The 22,518-nt window shown below is 44.4% G+C and overlaps 1 protein-coding gene across 3 annotated transcripts in view; it reads right to left on the reverse strand.

Moving 5' to 3' along the window:
• Nucleotides 1-22,518, reverse strand: part of ABTB3 (ankyrin repeat and BTB domain containing 3) — a 177,319-nt gene that overhangs the window by 64,403 nt on the left and 90,398 nt on the right. For 2 of the 3 annotated variants that reach the window (XM_059816040.1, XM_059816039.1), the window contains one exon: nucleotides 11,889-12,038. In XM_059816040.1, the coding sequence (XP_059672023.1) occupies nucleotides 11,889-12,038 (150 nt within the window). The remainder of the gene's footprint in view (nucleotides 1-11,888; nucleotides 12,039-22,518) is intronic. The other variant, XM_059816041.1, reaches the window with a different exon arrangement.

The following is a 22,518-nucleotide window of genomic DNA, read 5'->3' on the forward strand; positions in this document are numbered from 1 at the left end:
TGTCTCGCTGAAAAACGCTCAGCCCAGTCCTCCAAAAACACAGCCTTAAAACCATGAAGAAAAGAAAACCGCTGGCATAAGAAAACTGCCGAGTCCATGATTTCAGGGTTTTGACACAATTTTTTGCTGCACTCTGCAATATTCCTCTGATTCAAAGCTTTCATTTAAAAATAGTTTCTGTCTTTTCCCTCTGCCAGGAAATCGTCATGATAGGACCAATCTTGCAGCCCTGCATGCTCATAATTTCTGAGATAAGCTGTGCATGCAGAAAGCCTGCAGGATCAGGTCCACAGCAGAACAGATGTGCCTCTGAGATGACTCCCCAGTCTGCACAAAATTTATGTGCAGGCAACCAGAAGCAGCAGGGAAGTTTGGGACCCCCTTCACTCAGCCCACTCTGTCACAGCAGACGTGTACTGCCAAGCCTAGCACGGGCCAATTTAACTGCTAGCAACCTTGCTGATAGCAAAAGTAAATTCCTCTCTTTTTCTCCAAAAGGCAAAAAAAAAATGCGTGGAAGTGCTAGGTGCAACATCCAGCTTCAACAATAATAGCAAAAGCAAAGAAAAAGGAATTCAGCCTTTTCAGACCCAAGCCACCACGGCACTAAAGCATGTGGTTAAAAGTTAAGCACATGACTAGTCTTATTTCTGTGGACTGAGACAGCAGGCACCAGAGAACGCCTCTGACTTCTATATCAAATGATGAATAAAAATCAGGATGCAATTTAGGCCCAGATTCAGGCAGCAGCATCACTTCATCCCCATTCCTCCCCGAGCGCTGGGGCGATGCAACTTTGATGACACATCCAGTGCCAGAGGAAGCTGCATGGTGAGTAAGGAGGGAAAGCAGCAGCAAGAGTGATGTAGGCAGGAGAGGCAGCTCAGCATCGCTGCTGATGCAAGGCTGAAGTAACTCAAGCCTCACTGAAATCAATGGCAAGGCTCCCATCCGTTTCAATACGACCAGGAGTTCACTGGTTTATTCTGTATTTCCTCAACTGTTTCTTAAGAAACCCAAACCAATTCATGCCATTAAAGCTGAATTAATGTTTTTTGTGTTTAAGCCTCACTTAATTACATCATACAAACAATTGACTGGTTTAGATCTTGCTTTTGCCTTTGCTATGTTTTCTCTAGTTACATTTCAAATAATTTCTATATTAACAATTATAACATTCCTCTACCACAGACAACTCAAGGCTTAAATAATCAATACCCACTGTAAAGTATCGAGCTTCACAGAGGACAGTAAGTCAGAATAAAAAGCTGCATTATGATCTTGGTACTCAAAAGGCAGAGCAAAGGAGGCAGGACAGGAATCTCTGCTCTCTATTTCATTCTGCAGTGTAACCTCGGACAAGCCACTGCATGTCCTGTTGCCCTTTTCCACCTCCAGCTGCATCCAGTTATGGTGCAAATTCTTCAGGACAGAGGCTGTGTCTCGGCATATCTGTGCACCAGGATCAGTGCTGACAAGGGAGAAGGGAGCCACCAGGCACATGCACACACTGTATGGTAGTACTTATGCATACCCTGTAAAATGTAGCGTAGTGTAACATCTGGTTCGAGATGCACATGTGTTGTTTCAATCCCTACCACATTTTGCTGCTGCTATTCTTCCTTGCTGATATGCTTTGGAAGAAAATGGAGATGCAAAAGAATATACAAAAAGTTGAAATTATCTTTGATCCTGGCCAGGGCACTCCAAAGTCCATGGACGTGAAACCAGCTCCATCATGGGACTCACTGGTCTGGTCTCCAGCATTCAGCCAACTCAAGTCTCATCGGGGAAACTCAACTTATATATGCTCTCCTTGCCAGCTGTAAAAGCCACAGTACATCTGAACACCAACAGTAACCTTGAATTTGTGGCCAAGCACAGAGAGGGAAGCCCCCTTCATCCCTTTGTGTTAGCCATCTCTGCTCCTCAGAGCCGTGTTCAGCTACAGCAACGCTCTGCAAGGTGACGTTACCTGCTCACAGCATTGCTGGCTCTTCTGCAACTTTTTTGGCCCTGAAAACATGTCCCAGATATATCAACTGAGTGCATCTCGAAGGCAAATAAATTCCCGAGTGCTTAATTTCCAAAAAATGCATAAAAAATAAAAGTCCCAGCAGTTGAGTCGATTTTGCAACTGCAGGGACGTGGCTCCCGAGGGCTGTGGCGTCATGACACAAGGGGCTTGGGGGGGATCCCTGCCTCGCTGTCCCCTGCACTCATTCTCACCCCTGTACCACCGCCTGCGACCCATCTGAGGATCAGCCTGGGGAGCCGGACTGCCTGACAAAAAACCTTGCCAATTTAATTTTGTTTGTAATTTAAACGAAATAAACACTTCCACAATTTATGCAACGTAAGCCAAGCGAGCCAACGCACAAACTGCTCTTCTGGCAGAGCCAGGGAGAGGAAGACACCACGTTGTGCGGGGTAGACACACACACAAAAAAATAAAATAGAGAATAAACAGCGAGGCGGGGAGATATGTGAACATATTTTTGTTGCTGAAGCTGGGAAGCCAGAACTGGAAGGCAGGTTTCCAGAGGGCAGCACTGCCTTGCAGCCCTGGATCGCGACGGGGAAGAGCTCCGGCAACGAGGCTCCACGCTGGAGCTTGTCAGCCCAGAGGAGAAACGCCATGCCTCGCACACCGGCCAGCAAAGGACCCACAAAACCATCACTACACCGCAGCATGTGGAAAGCTGCTGCTGTAGCTACCAGCATTTCATCCTTTCCACTACTAAAGCAGGACTTGCCCCTTGCTGCTGCTGTCAGTTCAGCACGGTTTATGAACACAAGGTCCACATACATTTCATTTAAAGATTGAAAATATTATGTAATGCGCATGTTGTGACACAGGCCTGGTTTAAGGCAATACTGAATATTTAAGGAATAGCTTCATTAACTTCAAGCCAAAGATGTGATGTGACAGGGAAAGTTAAGCTGCGCCTGTCCGTATGGGGGTGGTATTTTCAACAACATACAGTGCTCAATTGGGCAGCTGAAGCCCTCTCCACAGTGACCAGCTAAGCATTTTTTTACTGTGTTTGGCTTTGGTAAAAGCTATTATCACTGCTCTTACTATTTTAGAGCCCAAAGTTTAAAAAAATAACACATCCATTTCCAATTTAGTAACAGGGGAGGGGGAAAAAAGCCGAAAAGCAAAAAAGAAGAGGAAGAAAGAGAAAATTATAGATGCCCAGTGCCCACTTCTGAGAAGCTTTCTGAGGGATTTTATGGTCTGTCACAATGGACCTGATCTTGCAAACACGCCTGCCTAGGAGCAGGCTTGCTGCTTTTAGAGGGATAAAATTCCACAGCCAAAAACATTCACCTAGGTGTGTGTTTGCACAACCACCACCCAGAGGTGAATGACACTGGACCGATCCTTACACGGCCACTCCCTGCAACACCAACCTCAAGTTTTTCATATTCCAAAAACATGTCCTAAAACCACAAGAACTTAACGACGATATTTTTGCACGCTGATGACCACCCACACGGTTCTTTGGCCTGTGTCTTTCCTTCAAAATCAGGGGAGGGAGGAGGATCTGTTGTCACCACAGCCCTCTTCCCACGTGATGCCCCATTAGGGCACCATGTGAAGCAGCAGCAGGCCATGTTTCTCGCACGCCAGCATCCTGCAGGCAGCATCCATCAGTTTGATAATGCCGGTCTGATCATCCCTCCAGCTGTCCATGACTCCAATGTGTGTAGCCTGCTCTTGGAAATCATGCCCTGCCGTGGTACATGTTGACAGCAGCAGTGCTGCCGCTTCGCTTTGCTACCTGGATGAATATTTTCTCCTGCGTGAGTGGGCCAGAGGCACAGGCTGGAGTCGTGTCTGTGATTCAGAGCCCTTAACATCCTCCTGTGTCTTGTCCAGACCATCAACAGAAGTGTCGGCCCAGAGGCTGAACTCCAGATGCCAACTTCCACGGCATGGCTGGTAGTTTCCAAAGTTTGCCCCCTTACAAGCACATGAGCCAGGTGTGAAACTCACTTTCTTCACCTGCATTCGTTTCATACCTCAGTATAGAAGTCTTGGATCTACAGCTTTTGCTCAAGACGAGCTCTGGGGAGACTGTATTGAAAACATGAATTATAACCCTGATAATAAAACATGGTCTATTCAGTCAGACTTCTACCTGGTAGCCTTGGCCATCCTGCATCCTTCCCATCCTGTAGCTAAGTCTCTCTCCCTTTCTCCCTCCCTGTTGCCTCTGATTTCTGCACTGAAGTGACGTATTGCTACAGCTCACCCCGGCATATGCCTGTAAGCACATGAATGCGGGTGAATACAAGTAGCTGAACTGTGTCTCCTGTACCATGGCAGACCGACTCCAGCCATTCGCTCAGTCAGCTGCCTGAGCCATCCCTACACTCTTGATTTCAGCTGCGCTGTTCCTCTATGTTTGCTCTGCCTCCGGTGTTGCATGCATCTCTACGTTTCAAAAGCCAGCTGAGCAAAAACTGCTCGAGTGAAACCCTTCCTCAAATGATTTATTGGAGGTCTTTCTATCGTTAACTCAAGACAACCCATCTACACCAGGAAAGGAGTGTGCAGAGAACTAGGGTGGGTGCACGCTAGAAAGTGTTTAGTAAGTATTTATTTCACTGTGCACATGCTTTTAGCACAAAGTACCTTCAAACATAAAGCTATGCTATTCTTGGCACACAGTATATTCCAGATTCAAAAGCCAGATGCCTCGGGCTGCGGGTGCGCTTGGGGTGCCATAACCCACAGTCAGTGGAGCATCCCACGTGCAACAGATTCACCATCGAGCTCACCTTGCAGAAACCTCCCCATCTCTGCTCGCCCACATTGTGCCCCTATGTGAATTTGCTACCCTAGGCAACCTTTTCTTCTCCTAACAGCCATTCATCTCTCCCATAGAAGAGCAAACGAAGGAGCTGTGGTCCCAAACTCTGAATTCAGAGCCAAAAGACAGGACCGGGATATGAGCAGCCCATTTCCTGACAGTGGCTTCCCTGCGGCCTCCCAGAAATCGTTTAACCTTTTATCTCCATTTATCCCATCATCACAAGAAGCTTCTATTTATATTACAGAACACGTGTTTGTGTGCGATTTGGTGTTTGCAAAGCCTTTGAAGACTAAGAAATTAGAGATTGGATATATCTCATAAAAAAGCCACAATAATAATTAAACCTTCTCAAGTTCACATACCTATTATAACAATACTATCACCTTCAAAATCTCCAATCCAATGTGGCAAGCATGATGTTTCTGTTCAATTCCCCTTAAACCACATCAACTCCCAACAAAACAAGCTTTGACTTGGATGAGCTATTCATCTGCCGACCTAATTCAGAGCCTTCCCTCTGCGCACCACCGCTACATTATGGACCACTGTTCCTGGATTTTCTTTGGCTTGTTGTAGACCATATCCTCAAACTCTGAAATTAAGAGCCCCCCATGACTGAGCAAGCCAGCTGAAGAGTGCTCACCTTGGCCTGACCGACTGTCTGTGCTCTGCACAGCAGGGACAGGGAGGACTGCAAACCTAAGGAAAGGAAAATGCTGTTTTAACCCCAAGCGTGCTGTGATGCACCGGAGTTCAGGGGTGAATAGGAGTCTGCACCTCAAGGGTGGTGTATGTGGGGGAGTCCTGAGCTGAGACACTGGTGTACTGCAGAAAGGTGTTGGAGGGTTGGAACTCCAGCATGCCCTACCCGCCAAGGCGATGCCTTTTGCCTCTAACCATTAAACCTGAGTGGGCTTAAACGCACGAGGTAGAAGCCCCGGAGGAACAAAACCACCTGCGTGAGAACAGACCCAGGAAAGCAAAGGGGGCTGAGTCTCACCCCATGGGGGAAGCCCCCAAAGGAGCACTGACAGCAGAGTAGGACCCAGGCAAGCGATAGCTGCCTCTGTCCAGCCCCTGTAACCCAAGATAGAAATCCATCCTTCTGGTCAGCAGGGCAGTGAAAGGGAAGGTAAAGCCTTAGCAGGGTGTAGACTGGTATTTTCAAATTATCCTTCCTCCCGCTTTGTTTCCACTGATAAATAAATGTATTGCTTTATGGTTTATGAAAATGTGTATCTCAGGGGGAATGGAAAAAAAGCAAGGGTTCATTTGGGGCTATTAAATAACCCATAACTCTTCTTGTGCACAGACGCAGACAGCAAACGGAGGCTCAGGTCCATCACTCAGAGGGGACTGCAAGGAGAATAGAGTAGCAGCTAGGGGAGCCTGCAACCAGCTAGCACGTACTGGAGGCAAGAAACTACCTAGCATTGAAGCACTGCATTAATCTGTCTTGTGTTCTCTGCTGGGGGGCAAAGGGGCACCTCAACAACTTCTCGTTTTAGCTTTTACACAGGGAGCGGATGACATGTGGACTACAGGGAGGAGGAACCGCAAACAAGAGGCCCAGAAAGCAGTGGGAGAGTGAGGACGTAGAAATCTTGTGCAATAACCCCAAGGAGGGACCTCGAAAACTAGGAGAAAATAGCACCACATCTGGAGAGTGCCCACACAGGCTGCCAGTCTATGGCAAAACCCTATGCTGAAAGGAGCACTACCATCTGAATTGCAGGTTTCGGCTAGTATCTCCACTTAGGTCAGCACTGTGCTGCATGAACCAAACCGTTCACAGGGAATAAGCTTTGGCCTTTCTCTACAGTCCTGCCTAGTCTAAGAAAAATATCTGACAAACAGGGCTTTTGTTTTGGCAGCAAATAAGCACAGCACTTGCAACAATCCTCCTTCAGATGCCACCCTTCCAGCAAGCACCTTTACCCTGGCATTTGCTTCTAAGCCTAGGCCTGCAGTGCTCCTTCCTGTTGGTTGCAGAGGATTGAGACAAGATGAAAAGGCAAGGGAGGGGATGCCGACTTTTATCATCTCCTCAGCTGGGGCTGCGAGGAGAAATGAAAAACAGTATTGGTATGTGCAATCACATTCCTACTTACACTTGAGCGGTAACCCTTCCTTTCATCCCTAAAAGTGTGCCAAGATCTACTGGGAGGGTGTTATTTTGGAAATATATACACTCAGCACTGTGGAGGCAAACTGATGGGGAAGAGTGGCGTTCTTCCAATGGCAAAAAGGAAAACCTTGCTGAGACCTGAGTGGTGACATGGAGGAAATACCAGCCTGAACATCACGTGTGGGAACTGCTCTGAGTTAAACACTGTTCAAAGGCTAAAAAGCTCTGAGATCAGCAGTGTTAAGTTGCATCCACATCTTCAGATTATCCTAGTTTGAAAGAAAAATGCCTACTCATTGTGATTAACACCCAGAATAGTATCACTACCACCAGCCACCATGGATTGCACAAGACTGGGTGGCCAACTTCACCTGGAAAAGCCATAACAGACTGGCCATCTTTGGACTCAAAGCAAGCCCCAAACAGTTTTCTGCTCTAGCCTGAAGACATGTGTGAAGACACGGTTTGGATGACATCCTAAGCCATATTTTATCCCTCTGTGTGGCTTGAGAGACACCACCCTTCTGCAGCCCTATGCATGCGCCTCAACATGGGGTGGTTGTCCCAACTCAGCCATACACTAACACTTTACAGTCTGCACCCCAAGACAGTGAGGGAAGAATATTTCTTGGAGCCAGGATTGGTGCCCAGCACGCCCTAAGGCTCTGCTCTTCCTTGTCACCACCAACGTGCACAGGCAAGAGAAAGAGGGTCCTCCTTCAACCAGCAAAACAGCAGTGACCTCCAATTGTGAGCCTCATTCCTTCCGCGTCTGGTGTCCAAGCTGGCAGCGGTAGGTTTTGATGAGTGATGAACAGGTATGTTGCAGTGTTATGTAGTTAAATACCACATAAAAGTTTGTGGATTGCAAACATGCGTATAAATAAGTTAGGGAAAATATTCACAGGTCAAAATCCAGTATCATGGGATCTCTCAACAGCTCTCCCTAATATTCTTCTCTTTTTCTATTCAGTCTACTTATTTTTCGCTGTCTGAAGGGGGAGGAAATAAGCAAGAAGAACTAGAAATCTAGAAGAATTCCCAATACTTCCTGAAAAAAAAAAATAAACAAATAAACAGATCTGTTCCCCTTTTCCTCTAGGTCTGGTCTGGAAATACAGGAAACTTTAGGAAAAACTGGGGGAAAAAAAAACCAACCCCAAAGAAATCTAAAAAAAAACCAACCCCAAAGAAATCTTGTGAAATATTTTCTCTAAGATTAAACAGTGAAATACTGTCAGGCTACTGTTTAAAATCCTATTATTTTTTGCTGTGCTTCAGTTCTTTCCAATGTTCTCTATATAATAAGCATTTCAAATGAAATTACATTATTTTAAAACACACTGTAGTAGGCAATTACAATTCCTGAATACTAAATGCCAATATAACATAGGCCAAATTTATTGTTGTTCCTTAACTTTGTGCCATGTTCATTATATTTTAATGAATAAGGTTTCACATGAATTTTTCAAGCCTTTTCCTTGGAATCATGCATTACCGCTGTAATTGCATTGCAGAATTAGGTCTCTATTTACATTCTCCTCCTAAGTCCTGGAGACAAAACCTTGCTTTGATTTTTCCCTTAAGTCAGCAACACCACCTCTTCTTCCTATTTTTGTGAGAGCACCCCAGGGCCAGCGGCGCTACCTTGCTGCGCCACTGCCACCAGGCAGGGCAGGGCTGTCCCAGCAATAACCAGCGCCCGCTGCCTGCTAAGCCCAGGAGATGAGAGCACCAGGCAAGCAGGGTTTGGGGGGGCTGGAGCAGCATCTGTGAGTCCAGTTGCACCTGCCCAGTAATGAGGACCCCTCAACGCAGCATTCCCAGAGGGTGCTGCCCTCCCTCTACGGTCATGTCCACCATCCCGCCTTTCCCCAATTTTCTCTCGCCTCTTTCACCCCGCCAGTAGATGCAGCTCACCCAAACGCTCTTTTTTAATACACTGACAGCATTCATAAAAAACCGAAGGGAGCAAAGGAATGAGGGCATCACATGTAGGGGAAGGTGAAGGTACCACAAGACGCAAGGCTTTTTCACCTTGTGAATCTATTTTCCACCTAGGACAGACACAAAGACCATGAAGAAACTAAGAAGATTTGAGCTGAAATACAGGCACCAGGCAGCAAACGGGCCCCGTTTACCAGCTGTCGTCCTCCACGGGACAGATTTGACTTCCCATCTCAAAGCCTCCAGCAGCTCGGCAGCCAGCCACATCAGTCACTGCGTGCAAGGATGCTGGGAAGAACCAAGAGCAGGGGAAGCCTTTCTTCCACAAGCATGCGTTTGTTAATTCTAATTATTCTGCATGCTTGCAATACTTTATTTATTAATGTTGATAAACTATAGGCAATCTCATTCAATTATAATTGCTTTTTTTTTTTTTCCTCTGAGATAAAATTAAATTGCTTTATTGCAAGATCCCTCTTGGCCCTTGTCTTTTGTGCTTTTATGAAGAATACAGAAATGAAGTCCTGTCTCCTGGGATATTGTAAGCCAGTGGGACATTGCGGACACACACTTGGGGACTGCCCAATCTGACGGTCAAGTTTTTGTCCTTGCCACTCAGTCCTGGTAGCCATCTCCTCCTCCTCCCTTCACAAGCACTATCCTCTTAATTCCCTCCTGTCCACCACCTTTATTCATCCCCACAAAAGCAGGAGCTTTTATGTACCTAACCTTTTCCTCATATCCCACTTTTTCCGTATCCTCCTCTACAACACCACTTCTAAAGCTCTCCATTCCCCTCACACCACCAGGGCAACAACAAATCCTCCTTCGCCTACTCCCTCCCCACCAACGCACCCTGATCCCCAGGTGTTCCCTCCTGGCTTCTCCCCGCTGCTCAGCATTTCTGCCCCCACGCTGCGGTTCCCCAGCCTCCCTCTGCAGCAGAAGCTTTACTGTAACCCCTGGGCCACAGCCTCTGCTGATGCCAGAGACAGATACACAAGCACTGAACAAAGAGCAAACCCCCTTGTACCCCCCACTCCTCCCTTTTCCTTCCATTTTAGGATTTTTTCCCCAAATCCACAGAGTTCTGCCCACCGACTCGCCACACTTCCCTCCACATTTCACAATTCAGTTTTGAACTCTGCACCATGGCAAAGATTTCCACCCAGCTGAGCATCAAGCCTTGCAAACTTTGCCAATTATCACTCCTCCTACTGCTTCTTCCTCGACATGCATCTGCTTGCAGCAACTGGGGAGGTACCCTCGACGGTTGTCGAAAGGGCTTACTGGAGGGCTACCAGCGTGCTGGAGGTGCCAACCTCTCTCTGACAGCTGCATCTAACTCCCACTGATGCACTCTTTTCTTCAAGTTGGCCACCCTGAAGAATGTTTTGCCTGTGTTTGCAGTCAACATACGTATAGAGAGGAAACTCTATCAACCAAGCATTTGAATCTGAGACAGGACTACTTAGAGATGATAGATTTTGGGAAATCAAATTTAAAAGGGGGGTGGGAGGGTGGGTGTAATTAAGGAGTCTGGCTTTTTGGGTTGCGTACAGACATTCAAAAAAATCTAGAATGAAAAAAACAACCCTGAAATACCCACAAACTACTTATTTATTAAAACACAACCATATGTACTTTATGAAAGAGAGCTGTATCATGCATAATTTAGTTGGCATACAGACAGTACTGTTGTGTGTTTCATGCACGTGACATAAATAAGTATAAATTACTTAATTTGAGTAACACCAAACACCTGATTCCAGAGACGGAGCAACACTTCACACTAAGGCATGTAAGTGCTCTTGGCTTATTGATGTTTCACCAGAGCAGAGAAAAATTAGCAAGCTGAAAACAGAAATTCATTTTGTGGCTTGCAGACAAACATCCACAGTGCATCCACACAGCTCGTGAACAGCACATAAACTAAGCCCTGATGGTATGATGGAGCTACAGAGGAGACTCCCATTGCTACAGAGAAAGCCAGGAAAATGAACGTGAGATCCCTATGCATGTTCTTTACAACCCAGAATTCAGTAATAAGAACAACAGTAAGCTGGGCTGCATGTATCTTTATAGATTTGAGTATTCTCAATTTCTCCCCAAAATTTCATAACAGACCTCAGGAAATAAAATACTTGACAGTATTTCTGACAGAACTCAGGAAAAAACCTTTTTTTGTCTGAACGTTTCTGTTTTCCCACCCATAGCTTCATATCTCAAACTATACTGTAAACAGATGATTGGAAGGCTTCTCTCAATAAAAAAATTTTAAAAAGGCACTTGTGGTAACTTTATCTGCATGTCACATGAGGATTCACATGGCATTTGCCTCCTACAATTTATTTGTGCTGAAACCAAAGCTTTCAGATTTTGGCAGATAACATAGTTTCTCACATTTCCCAAAAAGTGTTTGGATTAATAGCAAATAATTTACCTTCCAGGTACAAATTCCTCTGGTGCAGGTTTGATTTGTGGTTCTTTCCTCTGCTGGAACTGGAGGAGGAAAGGCAGGGAGAAGAACCCTCTCTAACACAGGTGGAACTAGCTCTGCTTCAAATTTGTGACAGTATTTCCTTCACTTATTGCAGCCTTCAGCTTTTTGCTTGCCCATCTCAAAACAGGCGTCCCAGTGAAATGAGGACACCAATATGACAGACATTTGCAAGTCTGGCCAAGCTGTGAGGTGCTCTCAAACACAGCATAGGAAAGATGAAATAAAGTGTTTCACCTTTAAAAACCAAAGCAGCGTACTCAAACAAGTCATGGGCATTGCTATGAGACTGCACGAGACTTCTCTCTTCCTGCGGCTTCAGCATCCAAACTGGCCGTAGAGCATAAACATGGCTGGATCTGCCCCAACAACTCCTTCAACATTACACGTGCCCCCTCTTCTCTCCTCTGTGCAACCAGGCAACGCAATTGGCTTTGCTTTACTTTGAGGAAAGAAATCCAAACATTATCAACAGCCTTGTACTTACTGAGTTCAGCAATGCTCCCCACGCGTGTAGCGAGTAAAGACTGCTCAATGGTCCTTAGCTCTGACTGGCTGAACATCTGCACTTCCCCGGGTTTGTTTGACCTTTGCTGGTCTTTGTGAAGGTTCAAGCTGTCCGGCAGGCAGAGAACACCTACAGTGGATAAGAAGAAAGGAGAAGTCCAATGTAATTTCAGCCAGTATGGATGGACTTTGCTGCCACCACCACATTGTTTTAGGGACATTCCAAGATGCAGCCTGTGTGTGCAGACATCAAAGACAATCAATATCTACGACTCATGCTCTCAGAAGTGGCCCTCGTTAACTCTTCTGAATATCCTCAAGTCACTTATGATGTCGCTTAGGGATAATTCTTACAGAAAATCCTAGAGAATTGCCCAAGGAGGAGGTCAAGAGGGTTCCAAAGAAGCCTCCTAGAAACTACTCCAAACCCATACAAATTTATTAGAAAATGGTATCTCAGTGACAGAATTTTTAAAGATTGGCTTTAAAATTATGTATGAGACAGATGATACATTTACACATTCTTCCTGTAAGGGGAATTCCGCCGACAATTGCCAAAATAATGGACAGCATCAAGATGCTCTCAGTGTCATCGATGTGCTTATTGAATTTCTTTTGTAAATACAGCTCCTGGCAATTGAACTGTTTGGGCTTCAAAAGCCCATTATGCAGAAGCCCTTACAGCTGTGAATTTTTGTGGAGTAGGGCATAAGTAAAGCTACTGACATAAAATAATTTACATACACATTCATTTAGGCACAAAAGTCACTTTCTGTCATTACATCTAAACCCTCAGGAGTACATAAAGGGCACTCGTTTATTAATCAAAATCACTGTCATGCTAAAAAACAGAACTTATTTACAAGAGCAAACGCTGCATTACCATCCTTGGGTAACAAGTGTGCGCATGCAAGTTCAGCTTGGACAGCAAGCTCCCCTCCCTCCCTGTGGTCTAGAAGCAGCCAGCTATGGCCATGCTCTCCACAGCATCACCTTCCCAATCCCACTGGGACACACACAAGTGGAAACCCACTGGAGGCAGTGGAATTGTACCTCTTTATGATGATTAAATTTCATCTTATCTCAGATCATGTGATATGCAACAATTAGCTTTGAAAAGAAGCCAGAGAAGGATTTTTTTTCCATTAGTTTTTACTATTCCTTCCTTTTAAGCACAGGAGAGAGGTTCTGCCCTTATAGGCCAAACAAACTTTACAAAATACATTAAGGAAGAGGTACATATTTAGTGTTTCTCTTCGGGCGAAGAACTTAGTTTCCCAGCTCAGTAAATATATGGTGTCTAACTCTACCGATCAATAATTCTGCCAATGGGTATAACATTGGAGGTCCTGAGCAGAATGTCTACCTTAACCCCTGTTTACTTCAGTTATGAAACAGCCCCACAGACATCACTGTTTTGGAGCACTGCAAGAACAGGTAACACACCCGAGAGGGAACGTTTCTCAGCCACCTTGTTAGCTCCACCAAAATGCTTTGGATTCCTTCCTCACATCCATCTCCTCCCTGCAAACAGTTTATTCTAAAAGTTGTATTTGCAGCACAGACCTAAAAACATCTCACCCTGGGAGGAGAGAGGCAACGCAGGTTCAGTGAACACGTTCAAAACAAAAAGCGGGGGTATACATTGGGAATATCGGGACCAAAGGTCTTGTCCACCATGGCCGTAAGACAGCAACCTAAACCAGGATCACCCTCTGCATGCAACAGCAACACCAGAACAAATTCCCGAATAGCCTCTTTGAATAGTGGAGATAGAGGAGCAGGAGCAGCTGGCTCCAGTCCCGGGGTTGTAACAACCACTGCAAAACCATATGCACGTGTGGAAGGTCACAAGCAAGGAACACGACTCACAAGGAAGCGCCCTGGAGAGAAAGAGCAGGATATCTGACACAGCAACAGGGAGGAAAGAATTAAAAGCAGAGAGGTAAGGGATAAAAAGCGACAACGGCTTATCAAACAAGCTCTGCAAATTCTCCTGCCATCACTCAGTGGCTGACTCACATAAACACTTGGTGCGCTGATCAACATTCATATTCTGGGGATGTACCAAGCTCGAGAAGTACAACACCTGGATTTAAAAAACAGACTTGCCTGAATATTTTAATAAGTATTGGAAACTTTTCTCATTTATTTAGATTATTCTTTCTAATTTTAATGGACAGAAATTAAGGCAAAATTGAAAGAGTCTTCCCTGCAGAACACAGATGTGTAACCGATCTAATATCCTAAGAGATTTCTAAGAAACAAGAAATAGAGGACAAACACCTTTATGGCATCATTAAAAAATTAGTATCAACAAGAAAATCTTTTTCAGTGAAAATACACCTTAAATGTGGAAAAAAATACTGTTTTATGATACCTTTACAAATAAGATTCAAATGGTTTAAAATCATAATATGTACAGCAGGTTTTTCTCCGAGTGATTAAAGCAGTGGGATATAGACATTTTATTCTCTACTTTGTCTATGAATCCGTTCCCACAGCCAGGCCTTTTCCTTACAAACAGCCCTGATGATTAATTACTCTGTTCTTTAGCGAAGGGAGCGTATCCTTAGGTTCTTGGATGAAAAGTGCAAATGAAATGCAAAATGCGCCATTGTTCAAAAACTTAGCAACTTATAGGATATGTCATGCCAAAGGGTTTTAGTTGGGTTGGAGATTAGCAAAGGCATGCCATAGCCAAACATCTGATACTTACATGCCAGCTTCAAAACTATAATTGACCACAGCGGGTGAGCAGTGGGGTGATGGAAGATAGTTTATAACTCTCATAATTTTTCTGGATCAGAGCTGGTTTTCGCCAGTATGGAGAAAGGGAATTCTATGGCTCGGGCATGCAACTCTGCCAATTTTCTAGCTTCAACTGTTTTCCCCCAAAATGATTAAAGAAAGTGAATAAAATGCTTTTTAGAAGAAAAACCTACTCTCTTTTTATCAGTGTTTGAGGTGAAGCTCAAATGCGCTGATGAAAGACTATGGCAGGGAATTGCTCCCCAGCAAGAAGAGAGCACACCAAATTGAGGGAGGGGGAAAAAAAGGTAAAAACTTTGTGATTATAAATAAAAACATTTAAATAGCCACCACCAGCTTTCACTGGTTTGGCTACAGTTCCAACTTCCTTTATTTTAATTCTCTGCTTACTTTTTCAGGCGTGTCTTCAGCTACACTGTGTTGGACTGACAAAGAGGCAAGGACCTCAAATTTCCAATGGCCTGAAAAAGGGGACTTTTTTCCCCTTGCTTTTCTGGTTATCGCTGCTGATGCTATCTGTCATTCCATACCAAAGATTTCTGTGCAGTATCTTCAGAAATGAATGGCAGTATTTTCTCTCGACCGCCACTGTTCGATGTCCTTCCTTTCTGCACGGTTAGTCAACTCTGTGCACTTCTTTGCCCATTATTTTATCCCTCTTCTTCCCTCCAATTCACTAGAGTGAAATTAAGCAGTCAGTTGTTGCCCTATGAATATGGGGCTAGACTCACTCAATACGCCCCTGGCTGCTCCGTGCTACCCAGCGATGTACAGCAGCCGTATGTTGCATCTATGACTGCTGTGAACCACTGGAGCAAGGCGAGACAACCAAAGCGCTCAAGTGTATTTGGAGTTTGTCACCTCTTTCAGTGCTTCCCCTCATCTGTACCCTCCTTGGGGGAGGGATCTGTATAGGACTTGTCTGCAAGGAGACATATGCAGAATGGGCCATACCCAAAATTGCTTTATTCCCTTTGCCCTTGGCCTCAGGGTACCCTGCAGCCTGTAGGTGAAAGACTGAAGAGAAACACAGAGAATACATTTTAAAATCAGCAGGATGCCAAAAAAATCATGGTGACAAGCTCCTAATGCTCCCCCTCCCAAACAACACAGGGAAAAAAACAACATCATAGGGAAAGTCTGATGTACAATTAATACACTCCACATTTTTCCTGCCCTGTGGGCTCAGCTTAAACACAAGCCAGAGCTCAATCCCCAAGGACTTAAAAATCCCAGACCAAAGCAGTATTGCACAAAATGACAAAGTGAAGACTGAAGAGGCCCAAACTTGTAAAAGAAGCAGTTATTTTAAACCTTTGTACAAACTCATCCAAAGCCGGGGGTACCTGGTAACTCTGTTCCAGTTTCCTCACGCACATTCCCACCTCTTGGGCTTGGTTGATGCATAACCCTCCACTGCAAGGCAGATTTTGGCACAAATACACATACATTCCCGCATACTCATTTCAGAGCTTGCCACGGAGCTGCCCGTGCTGTCCTTTTAGCTTGACAGAAGTGTGCATGCATCATACAAACATCCCAAACTCGGTGACCGGCAGCAGCCCCAGCAGAGCTTGTTCCTGCTACTCAGTGCCTACCCAGCAAAACAGCCTGAAGGACCTGACGGCCAAAAGCAACTCCAACACCGGACGCAGCAGTGGTTGTGTGACCTCTTTGGCTTTCGGGGCAGGAGAAATATAGGATTTGTAGCCCAAATCTCATCTAAATACAGAGGAATCATTAAAAAAAAAAATCTAAGCCCCCTCCACTGCTCCTCTATTTAGACACATATCTGCACTTACTTAAATACCAGCTCTTGCAAAACATTTGATTGCTGAAGTGCTGGCACCTATAGTGCCCATACTCCAGGTCTGGCAATTGGACTTCACTTTCTCTCAGGCACAGGAGGCTGCTGGCCCTCCGTGGACCATGCATTGCTCTTGGCACCACACAGCTTATTTGCATCGTGTAAAGGCAGATCAAAGGGCAAAACAGCATAAAATAAGACAGGCAGTCTTTTGTATACCACTGTGCATGACTACACAATGTGGAAAGCAATAAAACGGCAAGTCCGTTTATTTGGAATGGGCAGTAAAGTTTGGGTCAAGGCTATGTTACATTCTCAAACATCCCACAGTTTGGTCCCAAACCAGCTTTGCCACCTAAAGCAGCATTTTTAACTGTGAGTCCGTCTCAGAATAAAGAGAATGAGAGAGATCAGAACCTAAACTTGCAGTTCCAGTTACCGCAGGTCTCAACTTACTGCTCCAACCTTCCTCTTCTCACCTATTGTAAACATACTCCAGTACCATACACCTGTATTTCAAGCTTTTATTTGTATTTCAAGGAATTTGAAGACATTTAATCAAGCTATTGCTTGTGCACACAGCAAATTCACCAAGACCAAATGATATCTCAAGTATCACTAAATTCAGTTTTTATATATATATACACACACAGACACAAAGTGACAGACTAAGGCAAGCAAGGAAAAGTCTGCACTGCCTATATTCATGGGTATGCAATACCTAATGTCACTCATATTTCAAATTGTTTGCCTCCTCCTTCTCCTTTAGTATTAAAATCCCATGGTCTAAACCAAAACAAATTTCCAATGGCACTAAATTAACAAAAATGCCCACTGGACAATGTGATTCAAATGATCTGTGCTGAGGCACCTAGCAGAAACCCAACACAAATGTGTTTGTTTTGACTAAAACTCTAAGCGCTGTGAATACCATAAAACATTTTTTGCACATTTTAGTACTACCATTCATTCCTTTGGAAAGAGTGCCAGATTTCTCTCTATATATTAATTTAGAGTCTGGGTAGAAGCATGAAGGTTTTGCTGCTCTTGTTATTTTTCTTTAATTAGGGGCTCCTACTTTCAAGAGAAAATAATTGAAAGTATCTTTGACCTCCCTCTTTATCTATCTATTACATCTTAAGCAAACGTACATATCTGGAAAACAGCTTATACTCCCACTGCAAGGAATAGCTGGATCCTACTAAGAGTTTATAGAAATTAAGTGTGCAGGATAGGTACCAGGCAAATTGCTCTACAAAATGAGCCTGAAAATGGTAGTTAACCCTGAACAGTCCCCAAAACGTGGTGCTGCACATTGCTGAAGTAAATGCTGACCTTACATATGAGGACTATGTTTAGGAGTAGGAAATACTTTTTTTTTTTTAAAACACAGGAACATGGGACTAGAAGGTCTTTGAGTCCAATCTCCTGCTCTCATAAAGAACCATGTGAAGTTCAAGAGCTCACAAAACATCCAATCAAGAAAATCCCTTTTCTTCCACAAGCTCATGTACCAAAATATTTCGCAGCACCAGAGAGCATTCTTGAGATCTACAGCATAAAGGCCTACGGGAAAGAAATAAAAGGGACAAAAGTATTGCCAGCTGTCTTTGCAATAGCAATACACTTCACTACTAAGTGCAAACCCAACATGATACATATTCTGACATGCAGAAAAACTCTGCTGACCCCACATTTGGTAATCGTGGCAACCATGATTATGCGGATGATGCACCATCCAGGTACACACCAGATTTTGAAGCACGGTTTGGGAACACCAGCACCATGGGCTCAGCATCCCGACACCAATGCGCAGAAGCTGGTAAATACAAAGTGACAAAAGCCACCACACAGAAGCTCAAACTCCTAAAAAAACCCTATGGCCTCTGGTGTTTGAAGCAACCTGAACTGCGACTCCTTAGCTCAGCCTGCCAACCTGACCAGCAAGGCAGATGGAAAACATCTTGACGTCTCCTTACAGAAATGAGACTATGGGGAAAACCTTAATGCTAATCGTATCAGCCAGTGCTTTCAGTTAACCGAAGACCTGGAAAGTATTCAAGGCAAGGAGTGCAAAGTGTCTTCTTTCCACACATTCCAGCCTGGTTAAATAACAGGGAGTGGCTCTGCATGGAGAAAATGCAAAGTGCTTGGGAAAGCTAGGTGATGATATGAAGTTTCCAGAATCGGAGTCTTAGAGTAGGCAGAGCAGCCCAAATGAGGAAGGGTAGAACAGGCACAGGAATCAGATGCAAGAGACTAAAGAGACACTATTTTGTGTGTCTTTAACACCTATTACCCAGAGACATTAATAAGCATTACCAGCTTTACACTTAGCCTCAAGACACTGGCTTTAAGCCGGTAAGGTAATATTCATGTCCAATTTATAGACGAAGTGAAAGTAAAGCACTAGAGAGCTTAGTAACTAATTCAAGGTGAAATAAGAAATGTCAGAGAAAATCAGGAAAAGAGCATAAGGCCTCTAGTTATGCAGTTTAACCACAAGAGATCACCCTTTCTCTCCTGGAAAAATCAGCAGAAGAGCAAATCAATAATGCTTAAAAATGAAAGAACTGAGAGCCTAACAAAATCTGCCAAAAAATGATCAACGGCAGCAACCACTGATAAATGACAAACAGAAGTTGTACAAACTGCAGATTTTGGGTTCTCACCAGCAGGAACTTCACTTCCAGAAAAACTGCAAAGAACGATCCTCTGAGCTACACAAGGGCAACTTTTTTAATCTCAGCTGGCCAAGTTTGGAGGTTTTGTCTGAGCAGTTTTGTCTCTGGCTCCTTGCAAGTGGAAATTTTAGTAACTGCGTATCTGCAGAGCAGTTTTTTCCAAAGACGTGTGATCGTTTTCAGGGCAATATCCCAGCTGAGTTGGATGTGGTTTCATCAAAAGCCAGAACAGATGATCATCATCCAAAGCAGAGAGTACCTCTATGAGATACTAGAGCAGATGTTATAGGAAGACAAGATAATAGAATTATATTACAATGCGCGACTATGACACCTTTTCTTGTAAGGAGTTTCTTACCACAACACATTCTACTTAATTGGTACGTCCTCCTTACTAGGATCCTTCAAAGGGAATCCTTTTAGCCTAATGATAATGAGTGGCTATCACTGCTGCTTATAATGGCATAGAAGTAACAACAATTCAACTAAATTAGGATATATTCTGCTAGTACCAAGCAGTTAAGTGGTGCACAACCAAGTGGAACGCAAAATGGATTTGATTGTTTTGTAATATATAGCCTAAACAAAGAAGAATCAGAAGATTAGATCCCACTAAACATAGAAACTAAGCTCCCAAATCACCAGCTACAGCTTTACATTTATTTTTATTAGGATATAGAGAAAACAAAATCTTGGTCCTGCCAAAATCAATTGCAAAACTTCAAAATCCTCAAAACCGCCACCAAGAAAAATACAAAAACAGTTAATGTGAAGTAAGCCGGTCCATGAGCAAGAGAAGCTGAGATCCATCTCCTCATGCTTATCCCAAGGTCCCAAGGTCTCTCCTAGTTTCTTGAAGTGGTCTTTGTGGTACTGCTGCCAGGCAAGAAGCAGCAGATGCTGCTTACCGGTGTGCATCCATGGGCAGGACAGACAAGTGTGCATCCATGGGCAGGACAGACAACACGAGTGCTGATGGCACAGCGAGCTGCAGCTGATGTAATGGCTGCATCCCCCTCCCTTTCCCTGGCAAGGGATTTTCACCACCTGTCTCCCTGTTGACCACCGAGGGGCATTTTATCCACTTTACAACAGGAAAATTCCTCAACAGCACACTGTGCTCAGACACACTATTCCACTGTCACAGTGACCATAAAAGTTTCAGTGCGAGTTGTGATTTTTTTGGCAGAGATGTTTGAGCTGACACAGCGCATTTATTTCACGCTGAGTACCCATCAGCTCAAGATTACCCTGATCTAAGCTATGCTGCCCTGGAACTAGTGATTTGGAGAAGAAACGTCTTCTGTCACACTCTTTGAGAGGAGGCATCCACATACAGAAAACAAAATTAAAAAACAGCGGCACCATCTTCCTTCTCTGCTACATGCAAATAAATATAATACATGCAGCCATCAGTATCTCGATGCAAGCAAGAAGTTGATAGATCGTGGGGAATTTGCAGAAAGAAAAGAGCACGATGAACATGTTGGCAGTGCCAGCTAGTGAGGAAGCTTGGAGAAATATGGATTTGATGGTACCCAGTCTAGCCATGAGATGCCTCTTCCAGCTACTGTTAAGTATTGAAGATGGGAGACACATACTCAAGGGGAAAAGGGTGTACACTGGTATACACATGGACTCTGGGAATGCACAGGAGTACTAACTCACGCAAAACTGGATTTGGCTAAAATCAGGCACAATCCCCTATTAGACCAAGAGTTTGCAGAAGGTATAAGCCTTTTATATCACTGAAAATGACAAAGAACACGTTAACAGGTTTTATTTTACAGAAAAAGGCCTGTCAGCTGATAGCAGCAGAACAAGAGGATTTGGTGATTCACAGCTTAATATGCTTTCCCAGAGCCTACGATTTCCTTCATTCATTACTGTCAGCCCCACAAAATGCCCAGCTGCGACAGATGACTTCCCCTTCAGCAACTGTGATGGGGGCACAGCCTGAAAGCCCAATGCTGCTGACGTGGCATCTCTCCTAACCCAGTCCGGTCTCCTCCGGTATTTGATAAACAAAACACCAGCAGGTAATTAAGCATCATTGGATAGGTATATGCTCCAGTCTCTTTCTTATGAGCTGTGACTTTCTTGTAACGATACTGTTTTGGACTTCTTGAGAAGAGAGACTGAGTATTTCAATTGCAAATGAATAACCCCATGCAAGCACATAATCCCCCATTTTTTAAGACCTACTATCCAAACAGGCTCCCTCCCATACCAGGTACTGCAGCTACAGTAAAGCCATACAAAATGCTTCATGCAAAAGACCATTTTTTTTCCACTGCCTTCTCTGTATGCCACCATTCCTTTGGCATAGCCACTGTTCGTTGAATGCCTTCAAGGGCTGGATCCATCATTTCAAAAACACCGATGTGCTTACAATTTCTGAGCAGCTGCACTGAATACTATACAATAGGCAAGAATATTTCAAATATCTTAAAAAACACCTCCTCCATTTGCTTCAATATTTGTCAAGATTAGTATGCTTTTTACAGGAGAAGGAATTGTTTGCCAAAATTCCTCCTACTCCTTTGGAACATCATCGGCTTGTGCAAACCCCATGAATAATACATAGCAGAGCAGACACTCGGTGCTCAGATGGAGCACGGGGCACTCCCATCACAGTTACCAACTGTACCCTTTGCATTGCACAGGCAGGCACGGTGGCAGCAGGGGGGATCGAGGGGAGCAGGACGAGGCATCTGTGGTCTATAGAGCAATCACCGCCTTGCACCTGGGAACTAGTTATGTATGCAAAAGCTTATGCAAACCATACGTACAGGAATAAGGATGGTTTGCAATTCAAACTGGTGAAACACCTGACCTTACAAGGGTGGGGTGACCAGTTGATGGGAGAATCACACCCCTTTCTGTGGAGCTGGGTGCTTGCTGTTTGCTCTGTAAATCGCCTTCCACAAACACCAAAGCCTTGGGTTCTGTCCCAGGGAATGCTGCCGTAATGTCAAAAAGCAGCTAAAACCATCACCATCCTTCAACTTGGAAAGACCAAATCATTGGCCCCAAAGGTTTCGGGGAGGGCTCTAGAGTATGTGATTGAATAAAACAAATAGAAAAAAATAAAATCAGTAAAATCTGCAGTCAGTAGGGCATAAAGCTGAAAACACAGGACGTGTAGAGGCTGCGATGAAGCCCCTGGGACTATAGGATGCAGGTGAACAAAACTGCCCCGCTGCCACACCTTGCCATGCTTCAGCGGGGAAATGCAGGTGGCTCTGGCAGAACTCTTACTGACTTTGTAAGGGTCGGGATTTTACCCCTAAGGGATGAGTTTTGGGTAAACTGGCGTGTGCGGAGCCCACAGTAAAGGTTAAGTA

Source organism: Gavia stellata, chromosome 4 (genome assembly GCF_030936135.1).
Source record: "Gavia stellata isolate bGavSte3 chromosome 4, bGavSte3.hap2, whole genome shotgun sequence".
NCBI lineage: Eukaryota > Metazoa > Chordata > Aves > Gaviiformes > Gaviidae > Gavia > Gavia stellata.